The sequence below is a fragment of the Pseudopipra pipra genome, chromosome 27 (genome assembly GCF_036250125.1).
Source record: "Pseudopipra pipra isolate bDixPip1 chromosome 27, bDixPip1.hap1, whole genome shotgun sequence".
Taxonomy (NCBI): Eukaryota; Metazoa; Chordata; class Aves; order Passeriformes; family Pipridae; genus Pseudopipra; species Pseudopipra pipra.
The window spans coordinates 3,466,086-3,490,516 of NC_087575.1; the positions used below are offsets into that span (position 1 = coordinate 3,466,086).

The 24,431-nt window shown below is 53.9% G+C and overlaps 2 protein-coding genes and 1 long non-coding RNA gene across 4 annotated transcripts; 2 read left to right on the plus strand and 1 right to left on the minus strand.

Moving 5' to 3' along the window:
* Positions 1-663: 663 nt before the first annotated feature.
* LOC135403406 (uncharacterized) lies at positions 664-18,471 on the minus strand. The gene is made up of 4 exons (XR_010425398.1): positions 18,015-18,471; positions 12,930-13,071; positions 5,236-5,318; positions 664-4,312 (listed from the first exon to the last, which is right to left on the minus strand). It is a non-coding gene; the product is annotated as an uncharacterized LOC135403406 (long non-coding RNA).
* Positions 11,226-17,995, plus strand: LOC135403390 (perilipin-4-like). Of its 2 annotated transcripts, none has more exons than XM_064637397.1 (7): positions 11,226-11,711; positions 12,155-12,350; positions 12,946-13,028; positions 13,841-15,101; positions 15,504-15,703; positions 15,888-16,016; positions 16,103-17,995. In XM_064637397.1, exons 1-7 carry the CDS (start codon positions 11,604-11,606, stop codon positions 17,063-17,065), a joined length of 2,940 nt encoding a protein of 979 aa, XP_064493467.1. In that variant the 5' UTR covers positions 11,226-11,603; the 3' UTR covers positions 17,066-17,995. The 2 variants fall into 2 exon arrangements, with proteins under 2 accessions (XP_064493467.1, XP_064493468.1); XM_064637398.1 differs by having other exon boundaries at positions 16,106-17,995.
* An 861-nt stretch (positions 18,472-19,332) lies between the features above and the next one.
* Positions 19,333-23,395, plus strand: TICAM1 (TIR domain containing adaptor molecule 1). Its single transcript, XM_064637403.1, has 2 exons — positions 19,333-19,385; positions 20,882-23,395. Exon 2 carries the CDS (start codon positions 21,060-21,062, stop codon positions 23,148-23,150), a length of 2,091 nt encoding a protein of 696 aa, XP_064493473.1. The 5' UTR covers positions 19,333-19,385; positions 20,882-21,059; the 3' UTR covers positions 23,151-23,395.
* Positions 23,396-24,431: the final 1,036 nt, after the last annotated feature.

Consider the following 24,431-nt stretch of genomic DNA (forward strand, 5'->3'; position numbering starts at 1 on the left):
GGCTCCGTTTCCTCTCACAGCCCAAGGCTTTGCCTTCCCAGAAAGTCACTTTTATCCCTTGTAGATGCTCTGGAGGCTTAACCTTGACCTACCACAGCCCGAGAGGGCTCTCGGATGTTACAGACCTGGCAGGGAGGAATTCCTGCCCAATATCCCATCTGACCCTGCCCTCTGGCAGTGGGAAGCCATTCCCTGTGTCCTGTCCCTCTAGGCCCTTGTCCCAAGTCCCTCTCCAGCTCTCCTGGAGCCCCTTTAGGCCCTGGAAGGGGCTCTCAGGTCTCCCTGGAGCCTTTTCCAGGTGAGCACCCCCAGCTTTCCCAGCCTGGCTCCAGAGCAGAGGGGCTCCAGCCCTTGGAGCAGCTCTGTGGCCTCCTCTGCACTCACTCCAGCAGCTCCACATCCTTATTTTGGGATCCCAGAGCTGGAGGCAGCGCTGCAGGTGGGGTCTGACCAGAGACCCCCACTAGGGTCCCATCTCATGCCCATTTAAGAACCACACACGTGTCTCCATGTGTGTCATCCCCACACGGCCTCTTTCCCATCCCAGCAGGGGAACAGGGCCTTACTCTAAGACACAGGACTGTTCATGGAAAGACCTCCCACAAGTTCTGAGGAAAAGAGCATCCCTGGAACCATCAGAGCCAAGAAACAAGCAGCCCCCACTTTCTAGAGAAGTTTTTACTCATTCAGTGAATCCCCACACAGCAAACACGGTGCTGCATCCTACACACTCCTCAGCTGGGGCCCCAAACCACTTAAATTAAGGTTCAATGAAACTTAAAATATGGCTCAATTCTAGATCATTCTAGTAGTGGAACATTGATTTCATTAGAGGCTCAATTATTTATGCTCTGCTCTTAAGGTCCCCTCTTCTACTAAAGCTGGAGTAGCTTAACCAGAACTCAGCGAGATAAAGGCCTGGGAGGATCAAGTGTCCACAAACTGTCAGAATAAGGAACATGGCTGGGTTGTAATGCAGTGATGAGCTTTATTTCCCTCCCTTTTGGACTCTTTTAGGCCTTTCTTTCCTTTGGAGTTCCAATTCTGACTGAAAACACTGTTTTGCCACCTGGTACGAGGAAACAATATGAATTCTGCCAGCAGGGACATCCAGTTCAGTTTAGGGAACCTTAAAGAATTGTTGAATTCATTTCCAAAGAGATGCACTTAGCAGGACAAAGTTCTGACAGACTCCCAGGCCATGGGACTATTGCTCAAAGTGAAGTTTTGGCACAATGTTTTAGGAGAAACCAAAGTCCAGGCCTGTACATGAGAACCACCAGCTGATTAAAACAAGTCTTGGGTGAAGAAGAATTATAATAATAGTAATGATAATAATTCTAATAACTGTAGTGAAAAGGAGAAAGGGAGGAATGAAACCCAAGGGAAACAAGAGCAGCACAACAGTTGCTCAGCACCCACTGACTCGTCCCACAGCAGGGGGATTGGCCCCAGTTGGCCCCTTCCCTGTTTCTCTACTGGGCAGGGTGTTTATGGAATGGAATATCCCTCAGTTGTCCTGGCTGTGCTCCCCCCCAGCTCCTTGAGCCCCTGGGAAACTGAGAATTCCTTGACTCAGAGTAAGCACAACTCAGCAACAACCACAACATCGGTGTGTTATCAACACTGCTCCCATCCTAAATCCAAAACACAGCTACTGGGAGGAAAATTAACTCCATCCCAGCCAAAAGCAGGACACAGGCACTGACATTTATGCTTTTACAAACACATATTCCTTGCATAGCTGTTCCCAAGGCCAAGGGATGATTCAGTCCTGTCACAAGGAGCACAGAGAGAAACCTTCCCCCAGGGGAAGCAGTGGGGCCACAGGAAAGGGGGAGCAGTGCAGGTGTGTTCCAGTTCCCACATGTTTTCTGGGATGATCCAGAGCCCAATTTCCAAAAGAACTGGGGTAAAGCTTGGCCAAACTCCAAGACTGGGGAGTGCAAAGGAGGCCTGTGTCTCTGGGGAAGCAAAAGTAGGGGCTCAGCAAGGACCTGAGATGGAGGGGACACATTTGGCAGGCCCAGGTGACATCCCCTCTCTCACCCACCAAAAACAACCAGCATTAAGTGACCCCACCTCACCTCTACCTCAGGTAGGAGGCAAAAGTGCAGGAGCAGAGGGGGGAGCAGCTGGGCATGCAGGAAACCATCCTGCAGCCTGAAAAGCAGCAGAAAGGTGAACTGGAGTACTGGGAGAGCAGCCAGGAACCATCAGGCTGTTCCCTTCCACGAGGGCACAGCAGCTGGAAGGGGAGCAGGAACCTGCCACCACCTGCCTGTTGGATGAGCTGCTGGAAGGGGAGCAGGGGCTGAGGGACCCAGGGCTACTGCTGGAAGGAAAGAAGGGGCTGGAAAGGGAACAGGGGCTGGAGAACTCGGGTGAGCTGCTGGAAGGGAAGAAGGGGCTGGAGAACCCTCCAGGTGAGCTGGGAATCCAGGCACAGGAGACAGGAGAGTCCTTTTGAGCTGATGCAGGGGGAGGGCAGCAGAGAGCTGCAGCGTGTCCTGAATCAGGAGGATGCTCTGAAGGACCAGGAGGGACCAGGAAGGTTGGCTGGGAGGCAGGAGCTGGGCTGAAGCTTTTGGTAGTCCCTGGAGGGTTGTTTTCAAGGAGGCCAGGGCACTTTGAGGGCTGTTGCCTTCAGAGGTCATCAGGCAAAGACTAGGGAGAGAAGCTGACAGGCAGGATCCTGCAAGGAATCTCCTCCTGCCACGGCCCTGCCTCCATCCCTCTGCTCTGAATCCCGACCCCCAGCCCTGCTGGACCATCTCAAGGACACTCAACATTCCCTAAGTGGTGTTTAACTCAACTTAAGTAAGCCCCCTAAGGTGCTCCAGTGAGCACCAACTGCTGCAGTGCAGGAAGCTGGAGCACGAGGGGAAAGAAAGAGTTTTTTGAGGTGATGTGACCAGCTGAAACTATTCCTGGCACCCCTTCCCCGAGGACCACGAGGCAAAATGGTGGAGGAGAGGAAAACAGGAATGTGAGGAAGCTGATGAAGTGAAGAGATGGGGCTGTCAGCAAACACCTTGAGGGCTTGGCACAGCAAGGAGTGACACTGAGCCAACCTCATCCCCTCAGTGGGCTCCAGCCAAGGCTGTGCTGGAGGCTCAGCCACACAGAGCTGCTCAGGCAGGTTGCTGGAAGCCCAAGGGTTTAACCAGGGAGCAGAATCAAAGCAACACATGGCTCAGCCCTGAATCACCACCTCTCGTGCCTGTGCCCGCCCCAGGGCAGGTGACCATGGGCTCCTGGCAGGTCCTCGTGGAGTAAATGCCTCGGGAGATCAGGGAGATCATTTCCTTTGCAGCAGAGGAATGGTTGCAGACGGGGAACTCCAGTGTCACATGTGGCCTCCGGTCCCCAAAGGGACAATGTTGAGCTGTGACGCAGCTCAGAGCAGGGAAAGGGAGCTGCTCCCAACAGCTGGGACCCAGGAGAAGGGCCTGATCCTCCAAATCCTTCACGTCCCTGCAGGGTTTCTGCTCAACAGAAATCCAAGCAGGACTGGGCCAAGGGAGAAGCACGAGGCTGGAGAGGGTTTGTCCCCAGGCAGAGCCAGGAGGCAGCTGGAAGGAGAGCTGTAAAGCTGCAGGGCTGCAGAGGGGGGGATCTCCTGGCTCCTGACAGGCACAGGAGGTGGGGGTTACACCTCTCAGCCACCTGGAGGGTTCTGCCCCGTGTCTCAAAGCTGCAGCTTTGCACAGGGCAGCAGTTCCTGACGCTCCAGCCCACACTGCTCCCTTTCCCTTCCCCAAACGTGTTTCTCCGCTTCCTCCCACGCCCTTCCCACACCCACCAAACCTCTCTGGGCTGGTTTTAGCTCAGATTTAAATCTCTGGATTTTAGGCAGTAACAAGGGGCACAGAGATGATCAGGCAAGGCTTTGCCCTGGTGTTGCAACCCCCAAAATTCAGTGTTCTGAGCCTGTTCTACCCCCAAGCAGGAGCTCTGGGCATCGGTATTTTACCCTACTATCAAAGCCACTCATTAGATATTAAACACTGCCTGGTTAATTATAATTAACACTTGTGTTAATGTGCCACTTGCCACTTCTGCTCACATTCCTCTGTGCCCCACTGCAGCCACATGAAGGTGTCTCGTGGATCACCCACTTAGGTGATGAAATACAACCTGTCTCACGAGACTTTCACCATCACCACCACAACTGGCCCACTTGGGCACTTCACATCCATGAACCCAGACAGTTTGATCCCTGACACTTAATCTGAGGAAGCAGCACTGTCCATGTCAGGCCAACACCCAGAAAAAAACACACAGGACTCATGTCTTGAATCCCAGTTCCCTGCAAAAAACCCCCCACATTTCATCAGTTCTTCAGAGGACACACAAGAGACAAGAATATCTTTTATTTTCCCTGCAACACACCACAGTTGTTAAAAGTCACCCTTCAGCTTTGATTTTAGTATAAGATATCAAACACTTCAGAACTGCAACAAACACTTCTAAACTGGGCATGTTTAGATTAGAGATAAGGAAGAAATTCTTGGCTGAGAGGGTGGGGAGGCCCTGGCACAGGTTTCCTAGAGAAGCTGTGGCTGCCCCTGGATCCCTGGAAGTGTCCAAGGCCAGGTTGGAGCAACCTGGGATAATGGAAGGTGTCCCTGCCCATGGCAGGGGGTGGAAGAAAATGATCCATAAAGTCCCTTCCAACCCAAACCATTCCGGGGTTCTGGGATTCTATAAAAGGTTCCTGGGTGATGACAGAATATGAAGTTTATGTCACACAGACAAATGCACAGAAACTGTTTTCAGCAGTGTTAAAACAAGAGGCAAAAGCCACCATTTGAAGCTCAGAGTGGACATTGGGAACTGCTTCTTCATTAGGAGCATAATGGAATACCCAGATCCAATGGATCCCACACCCAGCGTGAGATCTCCATCCCTGGCAGGTTACAAGGCTGAGCCAGACAGATCCCACAGCCCACCTGGCCTGGCAGCAGGCTGGAATTCCTGACCTCCAGAGGCCTTTTCAGCCAACAGCTCCATGCTAAGCCTGACAGGATGGGGATTCCTTCCACCCTCAAAGCTGAGGAGTGATAATTGTCGACATTTTTGTCGGCTTAACAGCACATTTTCCAAAAACCCTCCTGCTCCCCTGCCCTCATGGCAACACAGAACCAGACCCAAGGTCTCCTGCATTCAGTGGCCAAAAACAAGGTGACTCAGTCAGTTTAATAGCATTAGAAGACTTCAGGTAATTCTTACCTGTGCCTCAGTTTCCTCCCCCGCCGATCTTGCAGACAGACAACAGGAAGCTTAATTGATGCTTTCAAACCAGTTTTTGAGAGCTGGAGATGAAAAGGCACAAATGGAAGAGAAAAGAAGCATTAACTGGAGTTTTGGGTATTTGTTTATAGCTATTAAAAACCACTGAACTCCCCAGAGTCCTGCATTGCTGGGCCCTCTGCAAGTAAAAAAACAAAAATCAACTCCCATCTTGAAAATCACAGCAAAGTGGAGAAACAGAAGGTTTCACCATCAGGTGTTTGCTGGAGGCAGGAACAGGCTGAGGGTGGGAGAGGCTCCTTGGGGAGGGACAGAACCTGTGCTGCAGGACAGGAGAGATTTGGCAAGAAAACACGGGGGCTGAGTGATGTTTTCACATCACAAACTCCACATCTTCCTTCCCTGGGACTTCTTGGCAACCTCTGTGATATCCTGCAAGGAGCAGCCCGAGAGCAGCCAGGGGACAATCAGGGGCTCAACTCCTGCCCCAGCACCCTCCTCCCAGTGCAGCTCCAGGGCTTGCCCTCCACGAGCAGGGCTTTGCCCCAGTGTTTGCAGGATCAGCTCACTCCAGCCAGGCCTTTCCTGGCTCCAGGAGCAATGTTTGGGGTGACATGGTGGCAGCAGGATCATCCAGCTCTGAGGTGTAGCCAAATAGGAACCATGGGAAACATGGGAACAGGAGCAGTGCCTATAGCTGACCCTGGATGAGCCCATTTCACAGGAACATGGAATGGCTCAGGCTGGAAGGGAGCACTGGGGCTCATCCAGCCCAACATCCCTGCTCAAGCAGGGTCCCCTGAGCACCCTCCTCAGGGTTGTGCTCTTTAATATCTCCAGAGGAGACTCCAAAGCCTCTCTGGGCAGCCAGGGCTCAGTCACCCACACAGTGAAGAAGTTCTTCACAACCATGGGGATGATCCCTGTAGAATTCCAGTGCCCATGTCCCTCAGCACCTGCCATGTCAGGAGGCACATCCCTCTCCACAGGGGAGCATTAGGTTGGATCTCAGGAGGAGGTTCTTCCCCAGGAGGGTGCTGGGGCACTGACCAAGCTCCCCAGGCTTCCAGAGCTCCAGGAGGGTTTGGACAACGCTCTGAGGGACAGGGTGGGATTGTTGGGGTGTCTGGGCAGGGCCAGGAGTTGGACTGATGATCCTTGGGGGTCTTTTCCCACTCAGGATATTCTGTGACTCCATGACCCCAAGGCCAAAGCTCTGGGGCATGGACACCCTCCAACAGGGTCCCCTGGGACCCCCTGTCAGGTGTGTCCCTGCTGGGGGGACAAACAGCAGCTCCCACAGCCCCCAGGGCCCTGAGGGACCCCCAGACCCTCCCCTGGGACCCCCTGTCAGGTGTGTCCCTGCTGGGGGGACAAACAGCAGCTCCCACACCCCCCAGGGCCCTGAGGGACCCCCAGACCCTCCCCTGCCACCCCCTCACCTCCCGCCCCTCCCTCTCCCACCCCCTCCCCATTGGCCAGGGTGGCACCTGCAGCCTCCCAATTGGCTCCCTGAGCTGCCCATCAGCCCCGTGGGGTATTTATTTGGGGCGACGCCCAGTGCTCCCAGTCCTGCCCGTGCCGGGAGCGGAGGAGCCGCTGAGGTTGGGCTGAGCCAGGTAAGGCTGGGCTGGAGTGCAAGGAGGGGCGGGTGGAGGTTGCGTGGGGTTTGTGACTTTTCTTGGGATCGGGGGGGACTCCCCAAGGCTGCCTCTGCTCTCGCGGGGGTTCTCCAGCCCTTTCTTGGGGGGCTCTTTGCAGCCCTCGCTGGGTTGGAGGCTGGGGTGGGTCTGGCTCCATCCCTCCAGCCCTTGGCTCCTGGCCCCGGGGCTGTGTGTGTGCCCACGGGGCTTTTCCAGCTCCCTGGAAAATCAGGGAGCCGAGTGCTGTCCCCCTGCTGCTTTCTGGGGACTTGGGGGTGTCTTGGCTTTTTGAGGCCAAAGGTGATATTTTACACCGTCGTGATGTGTCTGTGTGCCTTGGGGAAGGGCTGGAAGGCTTGGGGGGTGGAATGAGATGATCTTTAAGATCCTTTCCAACCCAAACCATCCCGGGACTCAAATCTTTCCCCGAAGGCTCCTTCCTAGCTCTGAGATGGCTCCCTGGTAACTCCGTGGATCTGTGATTGAGAAGTTTGGGGTTTAAAAGCTCTTTTCAGCTGAAGATCCCGGCTGTGCCAGGAGGTGACTCCCACCCAGGGGCAGCACGTGAGGGACACCCCCAGGGTGATGGTGTGGGAAGCAGTGGGTGCTGCAGGGGGCAGGTGATCAGTCGGGCATTCCCTTCCCATGACAGCACTGCCTGAGGCCTTTTCACATGATGGTTTGGTGTAGGCACGATAATGGTGCTTGGGAAGGGGGTGGCTGGGTGACAAAGGGACCGAACCTCTTGCTCAAGAGCCCCGTGCAGGAATCCCTGGAGGGAGCACTGGCAAACTGGATCAGCTCAGTGTTTCTCAGGACTAACAGGATTTTCAGTGTGGTGGTGGCTGCCTGGGACTGGGGATGACTGGGAAGGATTTCAATTACTGGAGCTGGTTCTGCTGAAACTTCCAGATGAAAAAGTGTTGAGCTGCTTGCTCTGCAAGGTACAGCTTCCAGCTGAAACCAAGAGGTCTGTCCCTCCTGGAAAAACTGGGAAGAAGTGCTGAGAAGCTGTTTTAATGAAAACTTCCTCTCCTCTTCCTTAAAATATCTCTTTTCCAAGGAGTGACTGACCCAGTGATGGCCACTGGTTGTGGTGTTTAATTCCTGTTGGAAGGGGGTGTGTGGGAAGCCCTGCCTGATCTGCAGAGGTGGCTTTTTGATCTTTGAGGTTCCCTAACGCTGCTGGTTTATCCGCTGCTGGTTTATCCGGAAAGGTGAGAGGGGCACCTCTGCCAGTTCCCCTGAAACTAATGCCCTGAGGCCAAAGCTGGAAACCATTGGATGCTCCTCCTAAAAGAGCCTCTGCCCTCAGGAGCATTTGCAGCCCATTCCCCACAGACATCCTGTGACCTAATTGTGCATTTTTGGGAACTGGGGTATCAGTGGCAAATCTCGACAGGAATGTAGGTAAGTGCTCTAACCACAGATACCTCTGCCCTGATTAGCCCTCCCTGCTCAGATCTAAAGCACTAAATTTAGCTTTGTTTTCCTCAATGGTCAATAAGGAATCAGCAATTAAGCTACTCAACCAGCCACCCTGGCTGTGGCTCTGTCTTCCCAAGGTAAAATCCCTCTGGAAGGGAGAAAAGCTCCCTGAGCATGAAGATCCTACTGGTGTCTGCAGGACAACACACCAGCAGCCTGTTTTCATGGAGCAAAGCTGCTTTCCACAGGGAAAATAGGAACCCTTCAGCCAAGGGGAGTTAAAGAACCAGCTCTGTGTACACTGGTCACAGAGTGAGAGAAATCAGGGAGGTGCTGATCCCAGCAGGAAAGGTACTGGCTCTTCTGCCAGGCCAGTGTGGGATGAGCCTGACCAAGGCAGGGAAATGGAGCAGCTGGGGGGGTTTGGTGCCACTGTCCTGCTGTTTGGTGCCAGCCCTTGCTCCTTCACTGACTTCAGACCTGTGCCCAACTGGGCAACAATCAGCAGTTCAGCCCTTGATCCCAGAAAATGCAACTGCAGAGTTTCATCGCCCTGAAACCACCGTTTCAAGAACTTTCTCCAGCAGTGACCTAATATTTCTCATGTAGCAATGGTATGAAATCATCTGCTCTTCACTTTCATATGAAGCAAACCACAACCAAAGCAACCAGTGATGCTGTTCCTGCTCCTCTGCCTGCTGGGACTTCCACTCCCAGCAAATCCTGCTGTGCCCTCTGGATCAGCTGACCCAGAGTTGCCAAGCACTGTGTTTTCCTGCACTCTGAAGTAAAACAAGGGCTGCCCAGCACTTTTGCAGGGGAAAGAGAAAATAAAACCACGCTGTGGGTTTGTGGAGATTTGCCCACACTGCAAATCCTGGTGTTGCAACACGTGGATTTCTCCTACCCAGAGAGCAAACCTTGTTCTGACATGACTGTGCTGAAGGATTATCCCTGGCAAGGCTGCATCCATAATTAATCCTCTGTACTTCAGAGGTGGATTCTGACCTTCTATCAGGTTTTATATCAGCCAAGGAGTTATTTCTGATTTCCATCCTCTCTTCTTCCTCCCTGTCTGTGCTGACCCTGACACTGAGACCACGGTGTCAAACTCCACAGTTTGAGCTTTTTCTACCTGTCTGGAAGTAAAATAACTGAGCAAGGGGGTTGTTTGTGGTGGTGTTGAAAGAGCTGTGCTTTGGCCCTGAGTCAGCCTGACTGGACTCAAAGGAACAGCAAACCTGCCTGAAAGCAAAGCAAGAGGAACAACCACTGACACCAAACCCCAGACTCTGGGACTGAGATTTTGACACTCAAGCCCTGCTTTGGTGGCAGAAGTTTTCTGCAAGTTCTCCCAGCCTGGTGAAGTTCAAGCTGCTTTTGCTGTGCAGTTAAATGAGGTGGGATTCCCAGAGGAATGTTGTGGCTCCTGGCTGGAAGGGGCTGGAGGTGACAACTTGTGCTGTACCACTCTGCATCCCTGCCCTGCTCAAATCTCACTGAATTCTGACTAATTGAGTGGTTAATGCAGCAATATTTGATGTTTTGCCAAGTCACCTCCTGAGATGTTTCTGGACAGTGTTAGAGCCCAGCCCAGGGCTCACAATTGGTGGTTTCACTGCTTCTCCACAGCTCTCTGTTCCCTTTTCTCAGTAAAATAAAAACCTTACATGAGACAGAGAACACAAGAAACAAGACAATGGGCTCTGCCATGAATCAGATGGCAAGTTTTTTTGGGTAGAGTCTGCCAGGGAGCCTGGAGCAGTGTGTGGCTTGGGAATCCAGTCTGGGAGGAATTTTGGTTTGAGGGTTTCCCATTGGAAAATGCTACAGCAAATCTAAGAATAGGAATTAACTGGTAGAGGAGAGGAAAACAGACTCTGTACTGAAGAACAAATGTGCCCAAACCCCTGCTGTGCCTGACTAAGGCTGAGCAGCAATCCTGGATTTATTGCCAATACTGGAGTGTCCAGATACCAACTGAGGAGGTCAGGGTAGGATGTGTTGTCCTGGGGAGGTCAACACACATTTAAATTATTGCATCATTTTACTCTTCTTTAATCCCATTATGTCATGAGAGCCTCTGAGCCTTGGTTTCACAGGAAGTGAGGACAGATTTCCTGTTTAGTAGGATGGGAAGGTAAGATTCAAGCTGGAATGCTGCAGCTGGGAAACCTGGCTCATCCTCCTGGGGAAAACTCCACAGGATTTTCATGTCCATCCCAGAGCCATGAGCCTGCCAGTGGTGCTGGAGTTGGCAGTGCTGGAAAAAAAGTCCCTCCCTATGAACACAGGCAAAGGGGGGTGACTCCAAAGTAACTCATCTGAATGTCCATTGCAGAGGATGCTCCAGAGAAAAGGGGCTATAAACAACCCCCATTCCCTGTCCCCTTGCACTGCTGGGTGGGAGGGGGTGGAGAGCTCAGGAGTAAAGTTGAGCCTGGGAAGCAGGGAGGGGTGGGAGGAAGTTGTTTTAAGATCTGGGTTTATTCCTCATTATCCCACTCTGATTTGATTGGTAACAAATGACTTTTCCCCAAGTTGAGCCTGTTTTGCCCATGGCAATAATTGGTGAGTGATCCCTCCCCGTCCTTATGTCCACCTATGCTATATTTATATATAGGACATATATATATATATAATATGTCCACCTTTTGTTATGTTTTCTCTGCCCTGCCCAGCTGAGGAGGGCAGTGATGGAGTGCTTTTGGTGGGTGTCTGGTGTCCAGCCATGGTCACCCCAGCACCCAGAGCAAACACATGACAGATAAGACAGTTCTCACCTATTTCCAACCTGCAACTTTTAGCCAGTGCAGTGTTATCAGCAATAAAATAAGTAGGTGGCTGTTTAAAGTGGTGGCTGTTTGGGGCCTCAGGGAGGTGCCTGAACACAGTCCTGGCCCTGTGCAGATATTTGCCCATCATAAATCATGGAGCCTCTCAGATACCTGCACACACTTGCAAGAAAGTGATGCCACACTGATGTTTCTAGAACACAGAATCATGGAGGTTGGAAAAGACCTCCAAGACTGAGTCCAACCTTTGATTGTCCAGAGCACTGAGTGCCATGTCCAGTTGTCCCTTGAACACCTCCAGGGATGGTCACTGGGCAGCCCCTTGCAATGTTTAACAACCCTTTCTGTGAGGAAATTCTTCCTGAAGCCCAACCTGAACCTCCCCTGGCACAGCTGAAAGGTGGATCCCAGCTTTGTTGCCCTCTGCTTTTCCCCTGTTTTGGTAGGATTTTATTTCACTGGAGGAGATGAAGTTGTGCTCATGCAGTTAAAACCCTTGTTCTTCCTTTCAGCTGCAGCTGAATTCAGTATGGCCTCAGGAAAGACCCCAAAACCAGACCTGCTGAAGGCTGAGGAGCAGCAGCAAGTGGTAGGTGCCAGAGCAACACTAAACAACACTGGAAAACTTCTGCCAGCCCCCTCAGAACCAGGCTGGGGGCACAGAAAGATAAACCCCACGAAGCTGTGGCCAAATCGAAACTCCCTTAACACAGGAGGCAACTGTTTGGCTCCAGAGAGCTTCAGGACTGGCTCAAGTGATGCAAGTAATTCTGAAACATGAGCTTACAGGTCCTACTTCCACATCTGCTTTGGTGCTGAAACCAGTGTGACTCAGAATCCACGAGCCCAGAGCTCAGACTGTTACCCCTGGCTTGGTAGAGGCCTTGGGATGAGTATTCCCAACCCTGAGTTTAAGAAGGATTAGGAGGTGGATTTGCTGTGCCCTTGGGACCTTTCTGGACAGACTCATGGCTGTGTCCCCCCCCCAGCCCGAGGTTGGGCTCTGATGCCACTGTTTCTCCTGGGTTTCAGAGCGCTGTCAACCGAGTGACCAGCTTGCCCTTGCTCAACTCTGCCTTCAACCTGGTCTCCTCTGCCTACAACCACACCAAGGAGTCCCACCCTTGCCTCAGTGGGGTCTGCAACGTGGCTGAGACGGTGGCTGCCGTGGCAGTGGGCAGTGTGGTCGGGGGGGCACAGCCCATCCTCAACCAGCTGGAGCCACACAGTGAGTGCAGGGGCTGGAGAGACCCTTGGAACAGAGGAGGAGGTGGGGAGGGGGCTTTCATGTGCCTGGTGGGTGATCCCCAGCTCCTACAGCACCGTGGTCTAGTTCATTCTAGAGCTGGGTCTCCCACTCAGCAGCTCCTGGACGCTGAATTTCATGGACACAAAACTGTTACTGGCAGAAACGATTTGGTCTCTTTAAGTTACAAAGCAGAAACTGCCTTTTCTTTCTCTGTCACTCCCAAGTTCTGACCATCCCAGCTGGTGGGAGCAGTGTCCATCTTGGATATAGCTCAGTCTGGCTCACCCCAACACTTTTGAACCCTTTAAACCCATTGCTTTACCCACCAAGGGCAAGTGCTACACTCCAGCTGGAGGAAATTTTATAGCTAGAAAGCTGGGAAGGCAAAGTGGAGACTACTTGAACCCATCCAAATTGTAGGGTTTTTAATGAGACAACCACACATGTCCCACCCTAGAATGGTGATTTACATTTTTTGGCCTTGCTTTCATGGGTCTATCCTGACCTGGGCATTGTAGGATCAAAACTCCCTCCCCAAACTGAAGAATAAACTGGTACCTGTTGTCTCTTCTAGTTGCACTTGTGAATGAATATGCCTGCAAAGGACTGGATCAGCTGGAGGAGAACTTGCCCTTCCTTCAGCAGCCAGCAGACAAGGTAGAGAAAAGGCTTTTCCTGGGGAAGCCATGGCTTGATGGACCTGTTTGGGGTACAGAAGAATATGGGGGAATAAACTTCAGCAGGGCTGTGTCAGGCCAGTCCCTGGAAAGGGGTTAGAGGAGGCACTGCCAGCTGGGGAAAGCTGCAGAGGTGCCTTCAGTGGTGGGAGTGAACATGTGCATGTGAATTATGGGTGTCCTGACCTCCCCAGCTCCCCCACAGACTGCAAGTGAACCCACATGGAAGGGATTTTCAGGGAGGGAATCATAGAATCAGCTGGGTTGGAAGGGACCTCTGAGATCATCAATCCAACCTTGATCCAGCCCCGCTGTGGTTCCCAGCCCATGGCACTGATGCCACATCCAGTCTCAGCTTAAAAACCTCCAGGGATGGAGAATCCACCCCTTCCCTGGGCAGCCCATTCCAATGGCTGAGCACCCTCTCTGGGAAGAAATTCTTCCTGATATCCAACCTCCCCCTCCCCTGGCACAGCTTCAGACCCAGCCCTCTTGTCTTGCTGATGGTTGCCTGGGAAAAGAGACCAACCCCCCCTGGCTCCCCCCTCCTGTCAGGGAGTTGCAGAGAGTGAGGAGGTCTCCCCTGAGCCTCCTCTTCTCCAGGCTGAGCCCCCCCAGCTCCCTCAGCCTCTCCTCACAGCACTTGTGCTCCAGTCCCTTCCCCAGCCTCGTTGCTCTCCTCTGGACCTGCTCCAGGACCTCCATGTCCTTCCTGAGCTGAGGGCCCAGAGCTGGACACATACTTTTTTTTATCCCCTAAAATATCTTTCTCTGCCTCTCCCTCTGCTGTAGGTGCTCTTGGACACCAAGCAGCTGGTTTCCACCAAGGTGACATCTGCCATGGACGCCGCCTGTGAGGCCAGAGAAGCCGTGGCTGATAAAGTCACCGAAGCTGTGGACCTCACCAAAAATGTGGTTGGGGACAGTGTCAAGCTGACCAGGTCAGTGGTCACCTCCACTGTTAACAGTGCTGTGGAGGCTGCCCAGGGAGCCAAGGAGCTGGTGACCACCAAGGTGACCGAGGCCGTGGATGTCACCAAACACATGGTGGAGGACAAAGTGGACAGAACCAAGTCTGCAGTTGCTTCCACCATTGTCAACGCTGTGGAGGCTGCCCAGGGAGCCAAGGAGCTGGTGACCAACAAGGTGACAGAGGCAGTGGAGGACACCAAGTCTGCAGTTGCTTCCACCATCAGTGCAGCTGTAGGGGCTGCCCAAGGTGCCAAGGAGCTGGTGACCAACAAGGTGACCGAAGCTGTGGATGTCACCAAACACATGGTGGAGGACAGAGTGGACAGAACCAAGTCTGCTGTTGCTTCCACCATTGTCAACGCTGTGGAGGCTGCTCAAGGTGCCAAGGAGCTGGTGACCAACAAGGTGACCGAGGCTGTGGAGGACACCAAGTCTGCAGTTGCTTCCACCATCAGTGCAGCTGTAGGGGCTGCCCAGGGAGCCAAGGACATGGTGACAAGCAAGGTGACAGAGGCAGTGGATGCCACTAAACATGTGGTGGAGGACAGAGTGGACAGAACCAAGTCTGCTGTTGCTTCTACCATTGTCAATGCTGTGGAGGCTGCCCAGGGAGCCAAGGAGCTGGTGGCCAACAAGGTGACAGAGGCTGTGGATGTCACCAAACACATGGTGGAGGACAGTGTGGACAGGACCAAGTCTGCAGTTGCTTCCACCATCAGTGCAGCTGTAGGGGCTGCCCAAGGTGCCAAGGAGCTGGTGACCAACAAGGTGACCGAGGCAGTGGACCTGACCAAAGGGGCTGTTCAAGATAGTGTTGAGAAGACCAAATCTGTGGTCACCTCTACAGTCAGTACAGCTCTGGATGCTGCCTATGGCACCATCTCGAGCAAGATAAGCACAGCCCTGGAGCAGAGCAGGGAGGCCCTCCAGGAGGGCGTGGAGATGACCAACTCAGTGGTGACCAACAGCATAAGCAAGGCCAAGGCAGTGAGCCAGGCAGTGGCTGGTGGTGTGGAATCTGTGCTGGGGATGTCAGAAGATCTGGTGGATCACTTCCTCCCGATGACAGAGGAGGAACTAGGTAAAAAGCTACTTACTTGGCGGCTCTAAATGCAAATCCTTTCCCACGTGACTAGAGAGCACCTGACACAGCAAGACTCAGCTTCTGAAGCAGACAGGTAGCTCTGAATTTGCCAACACCAAATTGCCACGTGGTATGGGACAGAGTTCAAGCATTTATTGATCCTTGCCCATCAGCCTCAAGGTAAATAAACACGTGGGTTCACGCTTCAACTTCTCCATCAAGTCTGCTTTTCTGAAGAGAACATGTTGAGTAGGGACTGCCTTTAACACCTGAGCGACCACAAACCTCTCCTGTTCCCACAGCAACCTTCCTGTTCTCCCACGGGCGATCTGACCTCTCCCCCCTCCTCCCAGCTGGGGGAGTGAAGCCCAGCTGCATCTCTGTTCTTGTTTCCTCCAGGTAAACTGGCCTCCAGCGTGGAGGGGTCTGGGATGGCTTCCGTGGAGGAGCAGAAAGAGCAGCGGAGTTACTTTGTGCGCTTGGGGTCCCTGTCCAGCAGAGTCCGGCTCAGAGCCTACCAGCACTCCCTCCACAAGCTGCAGTGCATCAGGCAGAGCACCCAGGACACCCTCTCACGACTACAGATGGCAATAAAACTGGTACAAACACGCTTTCCCCCCTTTCCTCCTGTCTGTAGCCTTCCTGCCCTGCTCTCCAGCTGGAAGCTCCTCCTCCACCCTGCACCAGCTACGTGTCACCTTGGATCCCTCCCTGGGAGGGAAGCACTTGTGCCTCTCTGTGTGTGCTTGCAATACAGCTGTTCCTCTCATTTTTCCCCATCAGATTGAATCTGTGAAACAGGGGTTTGGCCAGAAGCTGCTGGAAGGGCAGGAGAAGCTCCATAAGCTCTGGGTGGACTGGTGCCTGACCCAACCCAAAGGAAACCAAGTTCAAACTGCCTGCCAGCCAGAGGTATCCCTGGAAGGTGTATGTGACCTGGCCTCAGGTGGCTGCTGGCCATCCCACCTGCTCTGGTAACTGAGCTGTCTCTCTCCCAGCAGGTAGAGTCCCGGACTCTAACTATGCTGAGGATCATCACCCAGCAGCTCCAGCCTGTCTATGAGAACCTGAAAACCAGCATCCAAGGCCTCCCCAGCAACGTCCAAGAGGCTGTGTATCAGGCCACTCGAAATATCCACAAGCTCCACAGCTCTTTTTCCAGTGCCATGTCTTTCCAGGACCTCTCCAGCAGCACCCTGAGGCAGAGCCAGGACCGTGCGACAGAAGCCCGGAGGTCCCTCGATGTCCTGCTTGAGTATGTCACTCACAGCACCCCTCTGAACTGGCTTGTGGGGCCCTTCAGGGCCATGGCTGAGGTGGCACAGGGCAGCAGAAAACAGAAGAGGAGAGAGATGGTGACTGATGGAAAGTTACCACTGTTGGAAAAGGCTCCGGCATCACAGGGGGTGACTGAGACACCCGGAGAGCCCGAGGGATCCAACAGAATCCTGGGGCAATGGTATGAAGTGCTGGAGAAGCTGGAGGAGAAGGCAGGGAAGCTGGAGAAGGAAGCAGGGCAGCTGGAGGAGGAGGCAGGGAAGGTGAAGAAGGCAGAGAAGATGGAGGAGGAGGCAGAGGAGGTGAAGAAGGCAGGGAAGCAGGAGAAGGAAGCAGGGCAGCTGGAGGAGGAGACAGGAAAGGTGAAGAAGGCAGGGAAGCAGGAGAAGGAAGCAGGGCAGCTGGAAGAGCAGGCAGGGAAGGTGAAGAAGGCAGGGAAGCAGGAGAAGGAAGCAGGGCAGCTGGAGGAGCAGGCAGGGAAGGTGAAGAAGGCAGAGAAGCCGGAGGATAAGGCAGGGAAGATGAAGAAGGCAGGGAAGCGGGAGGGGAAGGCAGAGAAGCTGGAAGGGAAGGCAGGGAAAGTGAAGAAGGCAGGGAAGCTGGAGGAGGAGGCAGAGAAAGACAAAGAGGTGGCACTGGCTGCAAGGGAGATAAACACTAGAACACCAGAGGAAGCTCTCTAATAAATCCCAGCTCTTCTGGCCAAGCCTCCCTGGTTAGAACAGCCCTTGATGTTTTAGTTGTGTGTCCAGTTGTGCCACAAGTGCCTCCTGCTCTGAGTTTGCAGTCAGATGCAGTTGCCAGGAGATTTGATAACCGAGGGGGGGTGTGGTTGTGTATCTTGATTTACTGTTTTTAAATCACCACTGCTCTGAAAGGGAAGATGGGGACCTGCACTTCAGCTCTTTGTCAGCCCAGCTGCACGTGTGAGTGGCTGATTCCTGCTGAGACAAGCTGTGGCAGAGAAGAAGTCGTCTCAACTCATTTTTTTTAACGTTGGATTTGTTTTTAATTCGCCCAAGCTGTGGAAAACTTGAGAAGATGCTGAGCTGGACTTTTGAAACCGTTTCCCGCCTTCTGCGAGTTTAAAAATCCACGGCACAGCCCCGACTTCCTCCGTGCCTCTTGTGCTTCCGGGGAGGCTCGGCAGGATGTGGCACAGCTGGCACAGCTGGAGCAAGAAGCTGCTCATCACTAAGAGGTTTCTCTTCATGGATCACCCAAACACTTCTTCCTTTACAGAGAAACACTCAGCAGGGTGGGGTTTTCTTTAATCACGTCGGTTTTTAGGGGCTTATCTTTCCTAAAGTTCTGTGACTGACTCCAGGGGTCGTTATTGTGTAACTCCAGGCCTGAAACACTTCACAACCAGGCAAACAAGGCAGCTTTTCCCGGGAGTTACTCTGCCACGGGATTAGGATATTCTGTTATTAAAAAGGGGGAGGGGGGGAGTGTAGGTGCTGGTTCTTTCCCAGCCAACAATGCTTTGTAACAATTTCTAATGTAATTTATTTTGGTAACTTGTGTTCTGTCATGGCCCCTGTGCTGGGGCTGCTGAGCAGACATCAGAATAAAGCGTGACCTGCGTTCAAAGACGTGTGGGTTTGTGTGAACCCAAAGTTCTCCCCTTACCTGAGCTGCTTCAAAGCTTGGATTTACCAAACCTCTTCTCTGGCCAGCTTGGTCCTGCTGGAGGGGAAAAAAACAAAGTGCTTTTAGCAGGTCCCATGCTTTCTTAAGCAGAAAAATATCTTAATTATTTTGTCCCCAAGACTTCTGCCTGAGGCTCAGGTGCTTCTGTTCACTTCCCACTCCTGTCTCTCCCTCACCCCTCTGCATCCTGGGCTATCCAGCCTCGCTCATCCCACTCCCAACACTTCCTAGAGGCAGTGCCCCCACTGCTCTGAATCCCCCCCACCAACAACTGCATTTTTATTGTGTATTTGCTACTAATATTTCTCTCTTAGACTCGCAGCTTCAAGTTCATTTTTTCTCCTAAATTCACATTTCTTAGCATTTAATCAGCATCCTACACCAGAGTTAGTGAAGTGTTAGGAAATGTACCCAAACCCATGAATGACACCTGGATTAGACGTTTTCAAGCTCTCTCATTCATTGTCACCTTGAATCTATTAAGCTACTGATTGAGGATTTTATTCAAGTTCTCAAAACATCTCAAGAGGAGCTCATAATTTGCCCTTTTGTTTTTGTTCTTTTTTTTTTTTTCTTATTAAATGTTTTGGTGTCACCTCCACGTTCTCATGGGGGGGACACCGGGCAGGGCTGGTCCAGTCAGGGGAGGTGGCAGCTCACGGAGGGGTTGAGATGCTGCTGCTGGAGTCCCCTGGTCGCCGAGCCCCGGCCTCAGTCCCCAAGCCCTGGAGGAGCTGTCCCCTGTCCCAGTTCCCCGAGCCCCGGCCCCACTCCCCAAGCCCTGGAGGAGCTGTCCCCTGTCCCGGTCCCCAAGCCCTGGAAGAGCTGTCTGCTATCTCAGTTCCCCGAGCCCCTGTCCCAGTCCCCAGACCCTGGAAGAGCTGCCCCTGTCCCGGTTCCCCGAGCCCCTGCCCAATTCCCAAGCCCTGGAAGAGCTGTCCCCTATTCCGGTTCCCCGAGCCCCTATCCCAGTCACCAAGCCCTGGAGGAGCTGCCCCCTATCTCAGTTCCCCGAGCCCCCGTCCCGGTCCCCAAGCCCTGGAAGAGCTGCCCCCTGTCCCGGTTCCCCAAGCCCCTGCCCAATTCCCAAGCCCTGGAAGAGCTGTCCCCTATCTGAGTTCCCCGAGCTCCTGCCCAATTCCCAAGCCCTGGAAGAGCTGCCCCCTGTCCCGGTCCCCAAGCCCTGGAAGAGCTGTCCCCTATCTCAGTTCCCCGAGCTCCTGTCCCGGTCCCCAAGCCCTGGAGGAGCTGCCCCCTGTCCCGGTTCCCCGGGCCCGCCCCGCTCCGCCCCGTTCGTGCCCATCGCCCCGCGCCGCTTCCGCCTGCCCCGGGCACCGGGACCGGCTGCAGGTAGGCTGATCCCTTCCCTTCCCGGCTCATCCCTTCCCTTCCCGGTTGATCCCTTCCCGGTTGATCCCTTCCCAGCTCATCCCATCCCTCCCCGGCTCCCGCGGGGATCGGACCCGAGCGCTGCCCCCCCCCTTTCCCTCCCCGCCCGCTCCAACTTCCGCGCTCGTTGGGCAATTGGAGGATTTTTACGAGAGCGGAAACGAGGAGACTGAAAGTAGAAAGTTTTCACAGCCGAGAGGTATTTGGGGGCACTTGCTGGGGCTCCCTTTAAATAGGGAAAGTTCCTGCAGCAGGGAGAGTTCCTGCAGCAGTGCTCAGGCAGCGCCTGGAGCGGGGTCCCTGCGGGAATCTGCTCCTCTGCTCCGGACGCTTCTGCTGTTTAATTAAACCCCGGTCAGAGGCCTTGGGTGAGTGCGGGGGCTCAGGGATCAGCTGAGGATGGGGATACAATGTCCCCAGTCCCAGCTCTGGGGCCCCAAAACATCAGAAGGACGTGAAACCGCTGGAGAGAGTCCAGAGGAGCCCATGGAGCTGCTCCGAGGGCTGGAGCCCCTCTGCTCTGGAGCCAGGCTGGGAGAGCTGGGGGAGTTCACCTGGAGAAGGAGACAGGGGGCTCCAAGGGAGACTTTGGACAGGGGGCTGGAGGGACAGAACAAGGGAGAATGGCTTCCCACTGCCAGAGGGCAGGGTTAAATGGGATATTGGGAAGGAATTCCCCCGGGAGGGTGGGGAGGCCCTGGCACAGGTTGGGCAGAGAAGCTGTGGCTGCCCCATCCCTGGAAGTGTCCAAGGCCAGGTTGGACAGGGCTTGGAGCAATCTGGGATAGTGGAAGATGTCCCTGCCGATAGCAGAGGGTGGAACTGGATGATCTTAAAGGTCCCTCCAAACCCAAACCACTCCATGATCAGCAGCCTGACAGGGGATGGACAGGGTGTTATCAAGGGGAAAGGGTTTCCTCCAAGCCTGTTTTATTCCTCGACTGCCAGCACAAGGAACCTGTGAGGCCCCTGGAACCAGCTGCCTGGAGGAGACACACACATTTACCTAAATATATCACTATTTCAGCAGTTATTTAAAACCAGTCATCATTAATGTGAAATGAATGTAAGGAACGTGCTCTTTGCTTATCACAGAGTGGGGATAATGCACGGAGCACTGGCAGAGCCACAAGCACAGAACAGAGGCAAAAATACTTGTGAGCTGTGAGGGAGCATCTGGGAGCTCCACAATCCTCCCTGTTCCCTCAGAGGGGGCTGTGATCCAGCCTGCCCAGAGCAGTGATATTCCCAGCACAGTGACAGAACCTCCTGCTCCAAGAGAAAACACGGATGAAAAGCAGGATGAGAAGCAATTACCTACTGGTCTTCCTGACCCAGGAGCTGCAGTGGGGACTGATCCTGCTCACATATCCATAGGGGACTCTGATATTCCAGCAGGCATTCCCTCAGCTCCCCACATCACCCTCTCTGCATTGTCCTCTCTGTTCTCCCCACAGGTTCCCCAGGACAGAGATATCCCAGTTCCAAGACAAGCCCAAGACAGCAAAGAGCTTGTGTGGTAGGAGAAGTGCACCCGGGACATCCCCGAGCCCCACACGGGAACAAACCTTTGCCATAAGATGATTTTCCCATCCCTGCTGCTTCGTTCCATGGTCTGGGCCAGCAGCTGCTGAGATGGCACAGAGCACTGAGCTCCAGCCAAGCTTTGAGGACGTGTTTAATATTCTATCCCAGGTCCCACAAGATAAACTCCTGAGCCTCAAACATAAACTGAAGCACCTGATCCCTGGGCCCAGCAGCAAGTTACTGCAAGCCATGGTCTTGCTTAGTCTGGGGCAAGACACGGATGCAAGGATTTGTTTGGATGCCTTGAGGGATAACCCAGCAGCCCAGTATGTCCATCAGACCAAACTGGAGGATGGGGAGGATGTGCAGCCTCCCCAGCTGGATGCAGGTGCCATGGCACTTCTGGCACAGGTGTACAAAGTGTTGGCACAGGAAAAGCTGTGCAGTCCCGAGGCCTGGGACAAAGCCTGCCAGGCTGCCACCAAAGCCAGCCAGGACACTCAGCAGGGAATGCTCAACAACATCCCACCTGAGGACCAGGACAAACAGGGCTTTGCTCCCAGCATGGGCCCAACTGACAGATTTGGGACGCTGAGATCTGATGAGGACACGGGGTTTCTCCGTGGGGGCAGCTCCAACTACATGGTCAGAAGTTCTCCGGTGCCGATCGGAGGCAACTCCAAGCTCTCAGCCCCGCGGACCTTGTGCTCCACGGGGAGCTGCTCCCTCCCCAGCTGTTTGGAGGTCAGTGCATCGCCAACAGTTGTTTGTCACAGCCATCCCTCTCCCCCCGAGGGTGTCCCTCAGCCCAGCGGTGCTGGACACCCCGATGGGGACACGCAGAGCCCCCAGGAATCCAGCTGGACCAGCAGCCCCAGCTCCCATCCTGGCCAGGACACAGGTGCCCAAGTGCCCTGGCCAGAGGAGGTTCTGCAGGGCAGTTCCTGCCATCCAGTGCTCCCTGTTCCCTCAGAGGGGGCTGTGATCCAGCCTGCCCAGAGCAGTGATATTCCCAGCACAGTGACAGAACCTCCTGCTCCAAGAGAAAACATGGATGAAAAGCAGGATGAAAAGCAATTACCTACTGGTCTTCCTGACCCAGGAGCTGCAGTGGGGACTGATCCTGCTCACATATCCATAGGGGACTCTGATATTCCAGCAGGCATTCCCTGTAACTCTACATCTGCTTCTATTTCAACCTGTTCCCTTCCTCCTCCTCCCACCTGTTCCTTCTCCTCAACCCTTCCTCCTCCTCTTCAGGAACCTCCTTCCAACTTAAATCCCCCTCCCCTGCGCTCATCCCCCTCTCCAGCCTGGCCTCCTCCTTCTCTCCCAACTGTAGACCCAGTGTCCCTGTCAGAGCCAGATGGTGGCAAGTTCTTCACGTTTGTTGTCCTGCATGCCAGTGAAGATGAGATTGTTGCCCAGCGGGTCAAGAACCGGCTGGAGAGCTTGGGGGTGTCCAACGGGGCCACACTCTGCGAGGATTTCTCCGTTGCCGGACGCAGCCGCATGGGGGGCTTCCTGGAGGCGATGGAAAACTCCGCCTTCATGATCCTCCTGCTGACCAAGAACTTCATGTGCAACCTGTGTCTGTTCCAGACAGACACTGCCCTGATGCAGTCCATCCAGGACCCATCCAAGCACTACTCAGTCATCCCGTTTTTACCCAAGGAGAACGCCCTGGAGCAGGGTCAGATCCCCAGGATGCTCAGCGCGCTGGTGACCCTGGATGAGAGCTCTCATCTGTTCCCCAGGGTTGTGAGCAACACTTTCAACCCCAAGAAGATCAGTCAGAAGAAAGCCATGTGGGAGCAGATGCAGAGAAGGAAACTCCAGCTGCTCTGGGAACAGCAGCAGGCCCAGCAGAACTTGGCTGCCCTCAGCCTTGGCCGCCCTTCCCAGGCGTTTCCAGCAGCGACACGGCCGTGGCCACCAGAGCCATCCCCCCAGCAGTGGTGTCCCCCCAACAACCCCACGGTCCCTCCCTTTGCTGGGCACCCCCCACCTGCTCAGATGGGTCCCCCCAGTTCCCAGCCACTGCTCCCACCAGGCCACTACAACATCATGCCAGGCCCGGGAGGGATCGTGATCCAGAACGCGCGGATGGTTCAGATCGGGGACCACAACACGATGCAGGTGGAAACTGTCCCCCCTGGGCCACAGGACAGCGAGGGACACACCAGGCACCCTGTCTGATCAGGGGCAGAGGCAAAACTAATTTCAAATCCTAGGTTATCGTGATTCTGCTGGGACTGGGACTAATCTCATTTCTCTGTGGGTCAAGGGTGCCGCTTTCCTGAAGCACAGAGGAAAATTCCTGATTTTATGTTGCACCTCCCGGGACTGTTTTCCCCGTGATTATTTTTGAGTTACTGAGAAAACTATTTTCCTGATTTTCTGGGGCTACTTGAAGATTTTATAAATAAATTTTAATGGATTTATTTGTGTTTCTCTGGTTCTTTCCTGCAGAATCAGAAAAGGGGCAGTCAGGGATATGTGGAAACCTGTTCTGCATGTCAGGTGGAAAAGGCTGGGAGACGGCACTGAGCAAATCATTTGAGGGACAACCTTCAGGGACTGGGGAGTCACTCTGGGGAGTCACTCTGCCCTCCTGTCAAGGTGCTGAGCACCACAAGGTCCCACTATTTTCTTTCGGTGGTCCCCACCCCCCTCACATCAGCCCCAGGAAGGTTCTGGAAAGCAGCTTCAGCAACTCCAGAGAGGCTGCAGGACTCTGGGCTGAGGCACCAGAGATCCCTGTTGCCAGTTCCCCCTCTGGAACTAGAGAGAGAAGGTTTTGGTTGTGAAAGACAAAATTCCCAGGAGTGGTTTTGTATTTAAGAAAACTTACAGAGCTGAGATTACACATCAGGTGTAAGAATCTTAACAGCAAAGCTGTGCTTGGGGAAAAAGTACTGAATGGAAGTGAGATGAGAGGGGGAAGCACAAAGTCCAGGGAGGTAGAAGCCAAGTGTCCACTCCTCCATTCTTACCCTCTGTACCAGGCTGGAGGTGGGACCAGGCCCTGTCAGACTGGCTGTTGTAAAATGTTCCCTGCTGAGATTATCCCACCTATTTCTGTTACTGCCTCTGAGGAAAGAGTGGGATGGGAAAGCAAAAGCATTGAGCAGAGCACTGCAGGAGGCTGGAGAGAGCTGGGGATGAGGGGGGGGAGGGTGTTCTGCAGGACTTGGGTGAGAGATGTACCAGGCAGGTACCTACTGAGCTTTAACACCAGGAGGGCACCTGGAGCAAAGCCTCAGATCCCTCCCTCTTCCTCCAGCGTTCCAGGCACAGCCATTTTCCTGATCGTCAGCAGAGGTCACCCCAAAGCCACCGAGTGGCTGGGAAAGGGGCTGTTCCCTGGGTGGAGCAGAGCCCAGAGCCAGCTCACCCTGTGCCAGGAGCAGGGCAGGGCTCACCTGACTCCTCACCCCACTCCTCCCACCCAATTCCTGCCCCTCGGGGGAGCTGAGG